This window comes from Panulirus ornatus, chromosome 10, assembly GCF_036320965.1.
Source record: "Panulirus ornatus isolate Po-2019 chromosome 10, ASM3632096v1, whole genome shotgun sequence".
NCBI lineage: Eukaryota > Metazoa > Arthropoda > Malacostraca > Decapoda > Palinuridae > Panulirus > Panulirus ornatus.
The window spans coordinates 33562044-33580071 of record NC_092233.1 but is presented as its reverse complement, the minus strand read 5'-3'; the positions used below and the strand labels follow the sequence as shown (position 1 = coordinate 33580071).

Below are 18028 nucleotides of genomic sequence, written 5' to 3'. Positions count from 1 at the left end.
GTGGGCAAACGATCAACCTGGAGTGAAGCGTCTTCCACTGTCACATACCACAGTCTCGAAAGGACAAATTGTTCTGTTACTCTTTGAATTCCTCTACATTCCTTGGTAGAACAAGAACGTGATTCTCAAGTTTTGCTCACGGCACCTCACTAGAGAAAGGCAGTGTGCCAAGGGAATGCACAAGGGCAAACGTCATACCTATCTTCTAAGAAAGGAGACCTGGAGGAGGAGAGGAGTTACATACCATCTGCCTGGCAAGTGTGGTTTGTAAGGTAGTGGAACATCTAATCAGAAAGCCATGAATTAATCTGTACAGAGGAGATATTATCTACATGAGAGACAGCAAAGTTTTAGGGAAAGGAGGTCAGGTGTAACGAACCTCAGTATTTAGGAGAGAGTGAGATGTGTTGAGGCATGAGGGAGGGAAGGCTGGGGACAGTGTTTGTATCCGAACGGCCAGAAAACATTTGCCACTGCGCTACCTGGTAGGACCTATGACAGAGAAGCCTTCTTGAAAATATTTTCCGTTTCTCTTGCTGGTGTATGTGAATGATTCGCATGAAGATATGGACTCCTTCCTAAATATGTTCACAGAAGGTCATGAGGTAAGAGGAAACTAATGAGAACTGCATCATCGTACAATAACTGTGAAGTAATTAAGATGGGTCAGAGTGAAGGAAAGCCTCAATATGAATACAATCCAACAGGAAATAAGCTGCAAGAATCTGCACTCGAGAGTCTCGAATTCGACATCGTCCCTAAGATGTGTCCCACATTAAGGAAGTGGTAAGGGAGACCAAATGTCTGCCCACCAATATTACTATACGACTCAAGTAAATGGATAAGGAAAATATTCAGCGAGTTGCTCATATCTTATATTACGCCAACCGCTCCTCACCTTTGGTGACCACACCTGAAGAAGAACAAAGAGGCAACAGAACAAGTCCAGAGTGGAGCAACAAAATACGGCACCGCCATTATGAGAGCAGAGTTAACCCAGAAGTCTTGCATTCGCCCACTGTGGAAAAGGAAGAGTGAGGGGTGACCTGATAACAACCATATTTCAACCATATTTAAGTTTGTAAACCAGCTTGATGATGCAGACAGTCCATACATCCGCCAAACAAGCAAAAGACACATGACACATGAAATTACAGAGGGAATTTGTTAGAATGGATATAAAAATGTACCCTAAAGTATAAGATGATGGATGAACAGAATAACTGAACCAGAAAACCATTAATGTTGTTAATGTCACAGTTGTATGATAAGTGAGAATGTTCAATAAATGGGAACCCTGCGAGTGTAGAACTCCCTCTTCGTATAGGATAAACAGATAATGACACACACACACACACACACACACACACACACACACACACACACACCACAGGTGGTGTAATGGCTAGCGTTGCTGACCATCAGTCAACAGGGGGCCCCATCCGGGGTCTGTCTGGCATGGGTTCAATTCTAAGTTGCGCGGCACTCGATCCTAACTCAACCCAGATGTTCATCCTCCCCTTGTGGGCTGGTTGGTAAAGAGTCACCTGGCCTAGGCTGTGTGTGTGTGTGTGTGTGTGTGTGTGTGTGTGTGTGTGTGTGTGTGTGTGTCAAGGCTATGTATAAGTGATACCTGGAGATGTTGTGGAGCACTAAGATGTTGAGTGTGTCTCGTCTATACATGGCTCCTCAGATCAGCACATAACAAACCTCTAGCCAGCGGGACGACGTCTGTATGGCGTTCCTCCCAGCCAGGCTGTGAATCTTCCCGCCCAACACTCAACACTTGACGTGAGGACAACACTGTGGAGGTCCTCCCGCCTCATCCTGCGCTAACATCGGTATTCATCAACTACCATCTTCACCTCCCAGGTGTATTACCACCTTCACCTCCCAGGTGTATTACCACCTTCACCTCCCAGGTGTATACCACCTTCACTTCCCAAGAACATTCTACTTGTTTGAAAATATGGATCACGATGGCATAGTTTCTCACGGAATGAAAACTTTGAATTACATGTATTACATTAAGAGTGAAAGCAGTCAAAATCATCCCGAAATTGGTAATACGAGGTGCATTAAAAGCTGAAGGATACCAAAGAAAAACATTCTGGAATATTGAGCCCAAGAATACATGACGTAATATAATCAAATACTTTTTGTATTAAATCAATTTTTTTACGTCCAGCGAAGCAGCTGGAAACTAAATGACTGAAAAGACGAATGATCTATTTCTAATCATTAATCGAAAAATTCTTATACAACATAAATATCATTAAATGAAATCCAGGAATAACTAAATAATTCATTATTGAAGTGAGAGAAGTTGTTCCCAGCCTCCACCTTACATGGTGGCTACACAGTATGATGGAGGACGTCAGCTGGCTTCCCCACGATGTATTAAAACAGTGTTACCCGCCATGGACGACCACTACAACACGCCGTCATGTCAGTACAATCACGTATTTGTTGGTGTTTTACCGTGACTCGCGATGCGCAATCAAAGCCCGACATAGCAATGATCAACAGCCTCCTACAGAGATGACACCAGTAAGGTCGACTAGTGACCCATCATCACGGTTCCCTGTCACATCGGCATCGAAGGAAATGAACGAGTTGAGGTGCTGTCAGGGGCGCCTAGTGGACGTGAAGTGTAACGGTGGAAATCCCGGCCAACCACGATCAAATCATGAAGCCTACCTCGACCCTGGCTGTAAGGAGGACTTAGGAACGCCACGAGAGAGTGATACCTGAATCATCTACAGCGAGATGGTTCCTAACTCGAGGCGAGATAGATACGAGAGAACACCATTGTGCGGACAGTTGAGCACCTGGGAGGAGACACTACCTACCATACAAAATGGAAATGAACGTTAAAGTAGAAGCTGAAGACTGGACATGTGACGGGAGGAGGATATACTCCCTAAGCACTTCGTAGTGGAGATCCCGCTACCCACTCAGTTAGCTAGAGGGAGGTTAGGATCTACCTGTAGCAGTGGTGAGAGCTGCAAGGAGACCACCACCGTACCTGCAGTTTCTGAAGCTCTCCACCAGGCTAGTAAGGGGATGACCTGGGACTGTGGAGGCACAACCCAACAATGTGGGGCAACAACCCGAGATCCGTGCAGGTTATATCCCTACAAGCCACTAAACAAAATCATATTGACAATTAAGACCACCATTACGCAGAGCTACATCCTTTGTAACCCATCACATATTAGAATTATTCTTGAAGCAGGCAACCAGCCAGCCATACAGGCAGTGATAGCAAATATAGTCTTAAAGTCATTTAGGAACACCTGACGGTGTATACGACTTTCCAATGAAGAGTTAAATCTGACGCTGACGAACTTATTGACCTTGGCACTACGGGAGCTAAAGCAAACAATCAAAAGACAAGTGCGCAAAGTTCTACTTATAAAATGATGGACTTCAAGGACAAATTTACAGGGAAGATCGTACTGGATTTGTATAGAACTAAATCCATAAATGTGAGCTAAAAAAAAAAATACCTCAGACTTTTTACGACCGCTAATTTTATGCGAGGATTTACAGCTTTTGCGCTCCGTTCGGACAAGGAAAGTTAGCGGGCGATTTCAGTGGATGTATCAAATATACAACATACCTTTAGTCACTCAAAAACATCTAAGACCTCGCACCAAACTGGCCCTCTGATACCAAGCAACTGATAGGTTATGATTACTGTAAAATGCTACTGCACTTCACAGGCAGCCGGGATATCACAAGCTGCACTAGACTACGATAAGGATACATCCAAATACTCGTTTGTAAGTCACAATGCAAGGCACATGGAGATCAAAATGCTACATACCATGTGTGATGTATAATGCTACATACCATGTGTGATGTATAATGCTACATACCATGTGTGATGTATAATGCTACATACCATGTGTGGTGTATAATACTACATTGTAAACCCATGTGTGATGTATAATACTACATTGTAAACCCATGTGTGATGTTTAATACTACATACCATGTGTGATGTATAATACTACATTGTAAACCCATGTGTGATGTATAATACTACATACCATGTGTGATGTATAATACTACATTGTAAACTTCCTGAAAAATTTTAACTGTAGATATTTATATGTTTGGACGAAAACGCAATTCGACAATTAGGTGTACATGAGAGTAAGGCATTCGAAAACAGCCTTCAAGGTGTTGGAATAGACGAGTAAAGGGAACCAAACACGATGGTATAATGTATGAAGGATGAACTTGTTATAATCCGCGAGTCACCCTCCCCTAATCTAGCCTATTCAGGAGTCTACGTCTAAAATATAGACACTGTTATGTATATCTCAATAAACATGTTGCCATTGCAAATGACGACATCTTCATATTTACTAAGGGTGTTACAGTTGATCCATCTATTCTGCAAAAACCTCTCATGTCTTTCCATGTAAAAAAAAAAAGTCTACTGATAACCAAGCATAATGTTAAGAACGTTCTGTACATCAAATTACATCTCTTATGTGCTGATAGCATTTTGATGATGTGTACACTGACAGCATGTGGAAGCACAGTCTAAACTGCAGTCAAAACTCATCAGACAGCCATTAAATGACTCATAATGCAACCACAATCCTGCCTACTTGCCTCTCGTGCATCATCGAAAATGGCCACGCTTGTTGTGGTAGCCTAGTTCTTCTCTTGAGATAAGTTTAATATTTAGTATGAAAAGTATTCATAAAAAGACACTTATAGCAGGATATGAAATTCCCTTACGCCTATAAAGTAAATGATTACTGTAAAGATATAAAAACCTACAGTACATTCTCAAAACAGAATCCATATATATATTATTTTTTTTTTTTTTTTTTCATACTATTCGCCATTTCCCCCGACAGCGAGGTAGCGCCAAGAACAGAGGACCGGGCCCCTGAGGGAACATCCCCACCTGGACCCCTCCTCCGTTCCTTCTTTTGGAAAAAAAAAAAATATATATATATATTATATATATAAATATATATATATATATATATATATATATATATATATATATATATATATATATATATATATATATACTTAGGTTTTCAGGGTTACTATTCTTTCAAGACTTAAATACACTGGTGCATGAATTCACAACGAAAGCTTACAATTGCTTGTTAAAAAGTCTCGGTAATACAGTAAACCTTGAATACGAAGTTTAGTTACAACGTTGTTGCCATCCCAGAGTTACCATCATGTGTGAATAGAAGATATAATTTTTCATGTAAAATGGTATATGAATTTCGTGAGTCTTATCAGAAAGAAGGGCTAGTTTTTACATCTTTAATAACCAACGACTTTAAAGGCATACTTTTTTAATTAGTAAGAAAGAAATACAACATATTGTTAATTGTTAGGTACTCCACCTGTTGTAGGGTTTACCCAAAACTATATCGAACACTTAATTTTCCGTTTTTGATCCTTGACGGTGTTATAAATTATAGTTACTCTGGCGAAAGCAATTCCATTACAATCTATAAAACCTCACCTAACCTAACCTAACCTAACCAAATCCAGTATATATATATATATTAGTTTCTATTTCATAAGATCTTAGCCGGGTTATCATTATCATCACAAGTATTTATGTATGGTAATCTGTACCATTAATTAACTCATTGAAATCATTAAACTTTACAAACTTCTTCCTGCTCTACCCTCCAAACTCCCTCTAGTTTGTAACAGTAAACATTAACACTTTTGATAATTATTGCAATATTGTTCACTAGTTGTTGAAGACTATATCATCAGAGTAATTGTGAAGACAATGATAACTGTATTCTGCATTTCTTCAGAAATATTTTTTGTCAAAAATTTATATAGTGTAAAAACGATACTTTCGACACACGTCATTTATTTAATATTATATACAATACTTATTATATTTAAGCAAGGAAATGCTGGATACAGTTTTGATTTTTCTTCACAACTAGTGATTACAGAAGTCTTACACACGGGTCTTATGTTCCCTATAATTTACCTTCTCTGTGTCCTAGCTGAACTGGTCTATACGTGGTCGGTCTGCAGGAATGTTGTGCTGTATCGTTACCGCTCCCATTTGTTAATCACATGTAATTATTGGCTGCCGTAGACACTTGCACTGTTCAACACAACATCAACACAACAAGTTTGTCGCGAACTGGCACTCAGTGTTGCCAACTTAAAATTCCAAATGGCGCTAGATACACTCGAAAAACGCAAACAGAAAAAAACCCGCTAAACTTACTAAAATGATAGCGAAAAAATGCTCTTCTAATTGTTTTGCTCTTTGACGTGCTGAATTATCAATAACAGGAACGAATGACTGCTTTAACACTAAAACACTCACCATTATTCCAGTTTCGCCAATTCCCAACCCGCAGTCTCTTCGTCCTCGGTGTTGTGGTGGTCGTCTAGGTGTGAGGGTTCTGGTTGTGATGACCATGACTCGTATGCTTTCAATGACACAATGTTTTTCAGTACTTCCTTAGCAGTTTGAATTATAACAACAATGTCCATTTTTTCTTAGTTGTTACTTGAAAGTTAGTATTACATTTAAGCTTTTGATGTCTATTTCGAAACTTTGACGTCACACTTTCAGAACAGATCCGGACAGCGATACCCAATAGTTCCGTTATCGTAATGTTATTATTTTCATCAGTTAAGATCAGGCTAAACTTCTGATTGTCTACATCGCTCCTCTTGTCACCGTTGAAATGCTGGGCAGTCACATTGCACACACCTGCACTACACTTCCACCTTATTTATCTGAAATTCTTGCATCCTTTACTGTCTGCAAATCGTGTTTTGCACAGCTGACTGAGATGATCAACAACACGTCATGAACAATGTTCTGCAATGATTAGTGATACATTTCCTTCAGTCTCCCGTGCGTCATCACTTCAAACGGAATTATGGTTTGTCTTTGAGTACTGAATGACTCTTCAGCTTTCTTGTGTTTAGCTGTTTTGCTGTGTCTTTCAATGCCACTAAGTCTGGTAGACAATGGATAATGGCAGTACTTGCAAAGACATTTTGTGTCACCCCCTTGACTCTCCTTGACCACTTTTCATATTTGGGATCTTTTAACCACTCTGCTCTATAATGCTGAGTATATTTCTTACTGTGTTGTGTTTCGTAAAAGTAATGGCCTGCACGCACACACACACACACGCAGAGCAATGGTACTGTCTTTCACGGCCCACGGAAAGTTCTGTCACCACCGAGAGTCCAACTGAACCTGAACTGAACGGGGGGGGTACTTGAGGAGGGGGAGCCTGCTGAATACACCCGAACTGAATCTGTTCAAAGAATTTTCGAACTTGTTCATTTCGATGAAAATGAATTACGTGTAATGTTTGTATTGTTTTCCTCGCTGTTTCTATACGTTTCGATTAAACTTCCCAAATCACATTAACAAATTTTTGTTAATGTTTGATTTTCGTCATTGAAATAACACAAAGTTTGATGCTAAATCCAAAATAGGCGCTAAATACGAAATTTAGGTGCTAAATCTCTATAAAAAGTGCTAGATCTAGCTCCAAAGGCGTTGGCAACTCTTCCTAGCTTCTTCCGACCGTCAACATTGTCGAAGCGACTGTTTGGTGGTTCAGGGGAGATGGTTTAGAAACATTATATTTGTAATTTCGTCATCTTTTCATCGGTGAAGTTTGACTTCTATACGTAATTCTTCATATCAAATATTTTTACTTTTCTAATGCATGTAGACAGAGAGTGAGCTAGAATAGCGCTCAGCAGTTGTTGTGGTGAGGCAAGACAATACCCCTTGTGTTCCATGATTCATTCCTCACCAGACAACTGAAACTGTTATCCCACTGTCTTAACAAACAACTGTTATATTCATCTTATGAAAATATATCATATAACTATGACGTTTGTGTTAAGTATGTTCTGTAACTGAAAGACAATAAAGTGGCAAACAAAGGCAAGTATTAGTTCGTACACTGATAACCAACATTTATGTCCAGGTCTACGTTCTCCTTCACCGTGGAAAGTCAAGACGTTCATAAAGTTTGTGAATTGTTTTTCCGTTTTATGTTACAACTAACTTTTGAAAAACATGAACGAATTGTGTTTGTTTTGCTTTACTGATTTCCTGAATCGCTTTCGGACACAAACGGTTTGGTGCGCATGTGGCTTGAGGAGGTTCTGCGCATGTGTGTGTGTTTGTGTGTAAATATTTTTTGATTCCCTTCCTTTCACTGGATACCAACGGCGGAACATGGACAAAATTCGATTCGATGTGACATGATCGTTAAGGTACTTTTGTTCTTGATTTTCTTTTTTTTTTTTTTTTTTTATACTATTCGCTATTTCCCGCGATAGCGAGGTAGCGTTAAGAACAGAGGACTGGGCCTTTGAGGGAATATCCTCACCTGGACCTCTTCTCTGTTCCTTCTTTTGGAAAAAAAAAAAAAAAAAAAAAAAAACGAGAGGGGAGGATTTCCAGCCCCCCGCTCCCTTCCCTTTTAGTCGCCTTCTACGACACGCAGGGAATACGTGGGAAGTATTCTTTCTCCCCTATCCCCAGGGATGTGTGATGATATTCTCATAAAACTACCTCTTAAAAATCTAAAAAATATTCACTAAGCTTTGTCCTGCGTTATTCCAGTAGCAGGTAGTGACCTTACCGGCGCCGCCTGACCCCATGCCTGACCCGTCATGACCTAATAATATTATGTACGTGGTCTTTCCCCAGAGTTGCCGCCTCCTGTGTTGCCGCCCACACCACACATCTACCCTCCGCCTCACGTGACCTCCAGCATCATGTCCAGCCTGGCCGGCGCCGCCACCACCTGCCCGGTCATCAGCTCAGCCGTGACCACCTCCACCTGCCCCAGCATGACCTCCTCCGTCACCTGCCCCGTCATGACCTCCTGCGTCACCTCGCCGGGCGGGTGTCGTTGTGACGGGTCGGGGGGAAAGTGCCCCTCCGACTGTGGCTACTACTACGCTCCGCTGTACGCCACACACCCAGCCCACCTCCTGCCGTACGGCCCCTGTGAGTATTGTGTACGTCGCCTCGATACACAGCAGCTCCTCCTGTACGTGTGTGTGTGTCATCCACACGCTGGACGCCAGGTGTGTGTACACATACGGATGACATAACACACACACACACACCACATGATGATCATTATGTATATCTTGTGTACATACGACTCAAACATGACTTACTTGTTTGTAGGAAGTCACCATTATCATTATGAGTGACGCAGCGCGCTATCAAACAGTTGCTCGTGTGTCCAAACTATCAAAGTTATGAATTAATTTGCACACACACACACACACACACACACACACACACACACACACACACACACACACATATATATATATATATATATATATATATATATATATATATATATATATATATATATATATATATATATATATATATATATATTCTTTTTTTTTTTTTTTTGCTTTGTCGCTGTCTCCCGCGTTTGCGAGGTAGCGCAAGGAAACAGAAGAAAGAAATGGCCCAACCCACCCCCATACACATGTATATACATACACGTCCACACACGCAAATATACATACCTACACAGCTTTCCATGGTTTACCCCAGACGCTTCACATGCCCTGATTCAATCCACTGACAGCACGTCAACCGCGGTATACCACATCGCTCCAATTCACTCTATTCCTTGCCCTCCTTTCACCCTCCTGCATGTTCAGGCCCCGATCACACAAAATCTTTTTCACTCCATCTTTCCACCTCCAATTTGGTCTCCCTCTTCTCCTCGTTCCCTCCACCTCCGACACATATATCCTCTTGGTCAATCTTTCCTCACTCATTCTCTCCATGTGCCCAAACCATTTCAAAACACCCTCTTCTGCTCTCTCAACCACGCTCTTTTTATTTCCACACATCTCTCTCACCCTTACGTTACTTACTCGATCAAACCACCTCACACCACATATTGTCCTCAAACACCTCATTTCCAGCACATCCATCCTCCTGCGCACAACTCTATCCATAGCCCACGCCTCGCAACCATACAACATTGTTGGAACCACTATTCCTTCAAACATACCCATTTTTGCTTTCCGAGATAATGTTCTCGACTTCCACACATTCTTCAAGGCTCCCAGAATTTTCGCCCCCTCCCCCACCCTATGATCCACTTCCGCTTCCATGGTTCCATCCGCTGCCAGATCCACTCCCAGATATCTAAAACACTTCACTTCCTCCAGTTTTTCTCCATTCAAACTCACCTCCCAATTGACTTGACCCTCAACCCTACTGTACCTAATAACCTTGCTCTTATTCACATTTACTTTCTTCTTTCACACACTTTACCAAACTCAGTCACCAGCTTCTGCAGTTTCTCACATGAATCAGCCACCAGCGCTGTATCATCAGCGAACAACAACTGACTCACTTCCCAAGCTCTCTCATCCCCAACCGACTTCATACTTGCCCCTCTTTCCAAAACTCTTGCATTCACCTCCCTAACAACCCCATCCATAAACAAATTAAACAACCATGGAGACATCACACACCCCTGCCGCAAACCTACATTCACTGAGAACCAATCACTTTCCTCTCTTCCTACACGTACACATGCCTTACATCCTCGATAAAAACTTTTCACTGCTTCTAACAACTTTCCTCCCACACCATATATTCTTAATACCTTCCACAGAGCATCTCTATCAACTCTATCATATGCCTTCTCCAGATCCATAAATACTACATACAAATCCATTTGCTTTTCTAAGTATTTCTCACATACATTCTTCAAAGCAAACACCTGATCCACACATCCTCTACCACTTCTGAAACCACACTGCTCTTCCCCAATCTGATGCTCTGTATATGCCTTCACCCTCTCAATCAATGTCCTCCCATATAATTTACCAGGAATACTCAACAAACTTATACCTCTGTAATTTGAGCACTCACTCTTATCCCCTTTGCCTTTGTACAATGGCACTATGCACGCATTCCGCCAATCCTCAGGCACCTCACCATGAGTCATACATACATTAAATAACCTTACCAACCAGTCAACAATACAGTCACCCCCTTTTTTAATAAATTCCACTGCAATACCATCCAAACCTGCTGCCTTGCCGGCTTTCATCTTCCGCAAAGCTTTTACTACCTCTTCTCTGTTTACCAAATCATTTTCCCTAACCCTCTCACTTTGCACACCACCTCGACCAAAACACCCTATATCTGCCACTCTATCATCAAACACATTCAACAAACCTTCAAAATACTCACTCCATCTCCTTCTCACATCACCACTACTTGTTATCACCTCCCCATTTGCGGCCTTCACTGAAGTTCCCATTTGCTCCCTTGTCTTACGCACTTTATTTACCTCCTTCCAGAACATCTTTTTATTCTCCCTAAAATTTAATGATACTCTCTTACCCTAACTCTCATTTGCCCTTTTTTTCACCTCTTGCACCTTTCTCTTGACCTCCTGTCTCTTTCTTTTATACATCTCCCACTCAATTGCATTTTTTCCCTGCAAAAATCGTCCAAATGCCTCTCTCTTCTCTTTCACTAATACTCTTACTTCTTCATCCCACCACTCACTACCCTTTCTAATCAGTCAATGTTGGGGTGAAGAGGGTGGTGAGAGTAAGTGAGCTTGGGAAGGAGACTTGTGTGAGGAAGTACCAGGAGAGACTGAGTACAGAATGGAAAAAGGTGAGAACAATGGAAGTAAGGGGAGTGGGGGAGGAATGGGATGTATTTAGGGAATCAGTGATGGATTGCGCAAAAGATGCTTGTGGCATGAGAAGAATATATATATATATATATATATATATATATATATATATATATATATATATATATATATATATATATATATATATATATGCACATAAAGTTGAATACAACAGCGTGTTTACAGTCAATAATCTTTTTGTATGTACTCTTATTTTTTCAGTAATATTCTACCATTAGGTGGGCGCTCAAACACCAGTTGTCCAAAATCATCCATTCTTTTTCAATCAAGTTTTCGCCGTCACGTAGCCATCATCAGGAATCTACAAAAAAGAGAAAAACTGCGTCACATAACTTGGATATAAAATGCAAAACGCAAACAACATATATATAATAACAAACCACAGTAAACAGAACATAAAAGTGAGGGAAAATACTTGTTATAAGCGATACAAATTAACATATCATGAAAGGTAGTATGAGGTATAATCTGAATACAAGATATGGATACAGATTTATAGAAAAACTTACAGAAAAGGAAAAACAGAACAACAATCTTATACGAAGAAGGAATATAGACAGACATTCACTAGACGATACACTAAGTTCGGACAAGCTAGACCATTATTGTCCAGGTGTGGAGCTGAGGTTTAGCCAGATTCGTCTGATTCTTTCTGTGGCCTTCGTCACCCAGGACTGGGTGGCTCAGTGACGTGTTCCTCCTGTCCTGAAATGGCGGACTCGGTAGCTTGTGGCGGGTCATCGTCGCGTTCCTCCTGTTCTAATACGGCTGTATGGCTGTGGTCATGTTTGTCTGGACGTTGATGACAGATGCTTTCTCTCTAATGTGAATGGCTTCTCATATCTGTAGTCTCCTCCGATCACTGCGACTAGTAATGATTTAGGTGTTATTCCTTATAATCTCCCTCGTTAGCCTCGTTCCATGCTTATGTTCATGATGGTGTCTGAGAGGCGACGGTTCAGGGTGCAGGTTGTATGTCTAATGTAGTTTATGTGGTGGGCTGACGATGCTCATATACCACATCGGTACGATTCAAACTTCCTGAGCGACCGACCATATAGTTCTTCATTACGAGCCAACATGTTTTCGGATCACTGAAGTATCTTATCAGACAAATATCTTTGTCTTCATCAATCGCCATGCAGTCTCTGGCCACAATGTCTCGCACAACATTCTCGTTCTTTCGATGTATTGTCGTAAATGTGTTCCTGTCGTAAACTTTAATGGTGTCAAGTTGAGGTTGTTTGTTTGCCACGAGATGTTGCTCTAGCATGTTGTTCACAATGGTATCAGATTCCGTATTTGAATATCCATTGTTAAATAACATTTGCTGAACACGTCGGAGTTCTTGGTGTAGGAGTTGCCAGGATGAGCACACCTTGATCGCTCTCCTCACACATGCACGACCGACACACCTCTTGTCATGTTCAACACATTCACGTATTCCATTCATACATTTACCTTGCTTGGTTGGTGGGCTTTCTGTAGACGTCGGTGATGACAGATCCTGTTGTGGCCCTCACCATGACATCTGAGAAAGGAACCTTACCATATTATTCAGCTCGGCTGTAAATCTTAAGCTTGAAGTTTCTTGAAGTCGGTTACGGAGGTTTTCCAGTGAGTTTAAGTTATCGACGCAGATAAGAATGTCGTCTATATTTCTGCAGTCAACCTGGGCTCTCATGTTGTCAGGGCGCAGTGCTGTACACTCCACATAAGGACCTAAATGCCTGCGCAAAGTGACGGGGGAAGAGGGGGGGCATGGCTATTCCAACCAGCGGCCGGTAAACCTTGCCTTGCCGGTTCGTGCATGGTGCAGCCACGTATCATTTTATATATTTCTGATCATCTTCAGGGGATGTAAGACATGGTGTTGGTAACGACAATCCAGGATGATGTCTGCTGTCCTCTCCACTGATACATCTGTGAAGACACACTCTACATCCAGGGAAGGTGTCATGCCTGGTGGGTCTTTGTTTCTTAAGATGTCAATAAACTTTTCCGTCGATCGTAGGGAATACGTTGAGGGGATGTACGGTGGTGAGATCAGTTGATGTAGCTTCCTGACTAACCTGTATACAGGTAGGTGAAGTGATCCGGGAGATGATCGAACATTAAAGAGCATTTCCCGACTTGTGCAATTTGACGTTTCCGTACAAATATCGGGTTCGAAGTTACTCGTTAGAAGATCGAGTTTGATGTCATCGCTCATAGTGTTCGTAGCCGTGTCTTTACGAGCCTATCTGTGTGTGCGGCTTCTTGATATCTGTTGCAATTTAGTAGAATCTTGCAGTCTGGTGTCACATTTCTTTAAGTAATCATTACGATCAGTGATGACCGAAGTGTTTGACTTGTCTGCACGTCTGACCACAATGCTCTCATTATTACGCATGAGTTTCATCGCTTCACGTAGACGTGGTGTGAGTAGTCCTTCCCAAGAGGCGATGCTAACTTGTGGTGGTCTCAGCGACCTGTAACTGCTCCTGCAGGTCCAGGTTCACTATAACTTTCCCGCGTCGTTGCAATGTACACAAGTCATCATCGAGGATAGAATGTTCCGCCATCTTGTTATCCTCTTCTGAAGATATCTGCAAAATATGAACAAAATGACGTTATAAAACGTGGAAAACCACCAGAATTGATGACACCGTGATGTGTGGAACATTAAGGAAGACTGGTGACGTCCCTGGGACCAGAATAGTTGAAATATTCAGTGGAGTCTGAGGCAGGCGACCTACTGCATGTGAAAACCTCCAGCAGGACGTGGAGGATGACATGGGAGGCCCTGCAGGGGGCAGACGGTTATTGTGAGTAACATCAAGAAGTCGTGCGTCACATAACGGGAGAGCCAGACAGTAGTGGCAACAAGGGGAGAGACGAAGAAACAAGGAAAAGGAGCAATAATGATGATGATTATAATGATAATGATTATAATGATGATAATAATAATGATAATGATAATATAAACAGTCGGAATAGCCCAGACATTAGAGTACAGATGTTGTCGGCCGTGATATAATACAGCTGTAGAGGATGACGTCGGTGATGATACAGCAGAGCGTGGCGGGTGTGGGCCAGCTGGGAGGGAGGCCACCCCTGACTGACCCCGCCAGCCCACATGTCATCACGCGCTACCAGCAGGTCGCCTCGGCCACGGGGTCAGCTCTACACACATGATGACCTTACTGTTATCAACACACACGATAACACAACGTCCGCACCCCAGCAACTGAATTATGGTGTTCTCTCCCTCCTGTATATATATATATATATATATATATATATATATATATATATATATATATATATATATATATATTCCTATGAGTCCACGGGGAAAATGAAACACGATAAGTTCCCAAGTGCACTTTCGTCTAATAATCACATCATCAGGGGAGACACAAGAGAGAAATATAAGTCAGTTGACATACTTCGAAGAGACGAACCTAGGACGCCGTTTGGTAAACATGTTTACCAAATGGCGTCTTGATCACGCGCAAAATTGTGATCCTTCCCAATATATATATATATATATATATATATATATATATATATATATATATATATATATATATATATATATATATTATTCTTTTTTTATACTTTGTCGCTGTTTCCCGCGTTAGCTAGGTAGCACAAGGAAACAGACGAAAGAATGGTCCAACTCACCCACATAAACATGTATACACATAAACGCCCACACACGCACATACACATACCTGTACATTTCAACGTATACATACATATACATATATACACATATACATATTCATACTTGCTGCCTTCATCAATTCCGCCGGCACCCCGCCACACATGAAAACGCACCCCCTCCACCCGCGCGCGCGAGGTAGCGATCCCAGACGCTTCACATGCCCTGGTTCAGTCCACTGACAACACCTCGACCCCGGTATACCACACCGTTCCAATTCACTCTATTCCTTGCACGCCTTTCACCCTCCAGTATGTTCAGGCCCCGATCGTTCAAAATCTTTTTAACTCAATCCTTCCTCCTCCAATTTGGTCTCCCACTTCTCCTCATTCCCTCCACCTCTGACACATATATCCTCTTTGTCAATCTTTCCTCACTCATTTTCTCCATGTGGCCAAACCATTTCAATACATCCTCTCCTGCTCTCTCAACCACACTCTTTTTATTACCACATCTCTTACACTTTCATTACTTACTCGATCAAACCCCCTCACACCACATATTGTCCTCAAACATCTCATTTCCAACACATCCACCTTCCTCCGCACAATCCTATCTATAGCCTATGCCTCGCAACAATATAACATTGTCAGAACCACTATTCCTTCAAACATATCCATTTTTGCTCTCCGAGACAATGTTCTCGCCTTCCACACATTCTTCAACGCTCCCAAAATCTTCGCCCCCAACCCTACCCAGTGACTCACGCTTCCATGGTTCCATCCGTTGCCTAATCTACTCCCAGATATCTAAAACATTTCACTTCCTCCATTTTTTTCCATTCAAACTTACCTCCCGATTGACTTGACCCTCAACCCTACTGTACCTAATAACCTTGCTCTTATTCACATTTGCTCTGTTTTCTTTCACACACTTTACTAAACTCAGTCACCAACTTCAGCAGTTTCTCACCCAAATCAGCCACCAGCGAACAACTGACTCACTTCTTAAGCCCTCTCATCCACAACAGGTTGCATACTTGCCCCTCTCTCCAAAACTCTTGCATTCACCCCTCTAACAACCCCATCCATAAACAAATTAAACAACCATGGAGACATCACGCACCCGTGCCGCAAACCGACGTTCACTGGGAACCAATGACTTTCCTCTCTCCCTACTTGCACACATGCCTTACATCCTCGATAAAACTTTTCACTACTTCAGGCAACTTACCTCCCACGCCATATACTCTTAATACCTTCCACAGAACATCTCTATCAACTCTATCATATGCCCTCTCCAGATCCATAAATGATACGTACAAATCCATCTGTTTTTCTAAGTATTTCTCACATACATTTTTCAAAGCAAACACCTGATACACACATCCTCTACCACTTCTGAAACCACACTGCTCTTCCCCAATCAGATGCTCTGTACATGCCTTAATCCTCTCAATCAATACCATCCCATATAATTTCCCAGGAATACTCAACAAACTATACCTCTGTAATTTGAACACTCACCTTTATCCCCTTTGCCTTTGTACAATGGCACTATGCATGCATTCCGCCAAACCTCAGGCACTTCACCATGAACCATACATACATTAAATATCCTCACCAATCAGTCAGCAACACAGTCACCCCCTTTTTTGATAAATTCCACAGCAATACTATCCAAACCAGCCGCCTTGCCGACTTTCATCTTCCGTAAAGCTTTCACTACCTCTTCTCTGTTTACCAAATCAGTCTCCCTGACCCTCTCACTTCGCACACCACCTCGACCAAAACACCCTATATCTGCCACTCTATCATCAAACACATTCACATGTTGGAGTGAAGAGTGGTGAGAGGAAGTGAGCTTCGAAATGAGACTTGTGTGAGGAAGTACTGGGAGAGGTTGAGTGTAGAATGGAAAATGGTAAGAGCAAATGACGTTAGGAGAGTGGGGAGGAATGGGATTCATTTAGGGAAGCAGTGATGGCTTGCGCAAAGGATGCCTGTGGCATGAGAAAGGTGGGAGATGGGCAGATTAGAAAGGGTAGTGAGTGGTGGGAGAGAAGGAGTAAGATTGTTAGTGAAAGAGAAGAGAGAGGCATTTGGACGATTTTTGCAGGGAAATAGTGCAAATGACTGGGAGATGTATGACAGAAAGAGGGAAAAGGTCGAGAGAAAGGTGCAAGAGGTGAAAAAGAGGGCAAATGAGATTTGGGATGAGAGAGTATCATTAAATTTTAGGGAGAATAAAATGATGTTTTGGAAGGAGGTAAATAAAGTGCGTAAGACAAGAGAACAAATGGGAACATCGGTGAAGGGGCAAATTGGGAGATAATAAGAGTAGTGGTGAAGTGAGAGGGAGATGGAGTGAGTATTTTGAAGGTTTGTTATATATTTAATGTAAGTATGATTCATGGTGAGGTGCCTGAGGATTAGCGGAATGCTTGCATAGTGCCATTGTACAAAGGCAAAGGGGACAAAGGTGAGTGCTCAAATTACAGAGGTATGAGTTTGTTGAGTATTCCTGGGAAATTATATGGGAGGGTATTGACTGAGAGGGTGAAGGCATGTACAGAGCATCAGACTGGGGAAGAGCAATGTGGTTTCAGAAGTGGTAGAGGATGTGTGGATCAGGT

General features: G+C 41.9%; 1 protein-coding gene across 1 annotated transcript in view; it reads left to right on the top strand.

Annotated features, from left to right (window-relative positions):
- LOC139750889 (uncharacterized) overlaps nucleotides 1-18028 on the top strand; it is a 79822-nt gene that overhangs the window by 27001 nt on the left and 34793 nt on the right. Inside the window, exon 2 of the mRNA XM_071665755.1 lies at nucleotides 8726-9028. Coding sequence (XP_071521856.1) covers nucleotides 8726-9028 — 303 coding nt within the window. The remainder of the gene's footprint in view (nucleotides 1-8725; nucleotides 9029-18028) is intronic.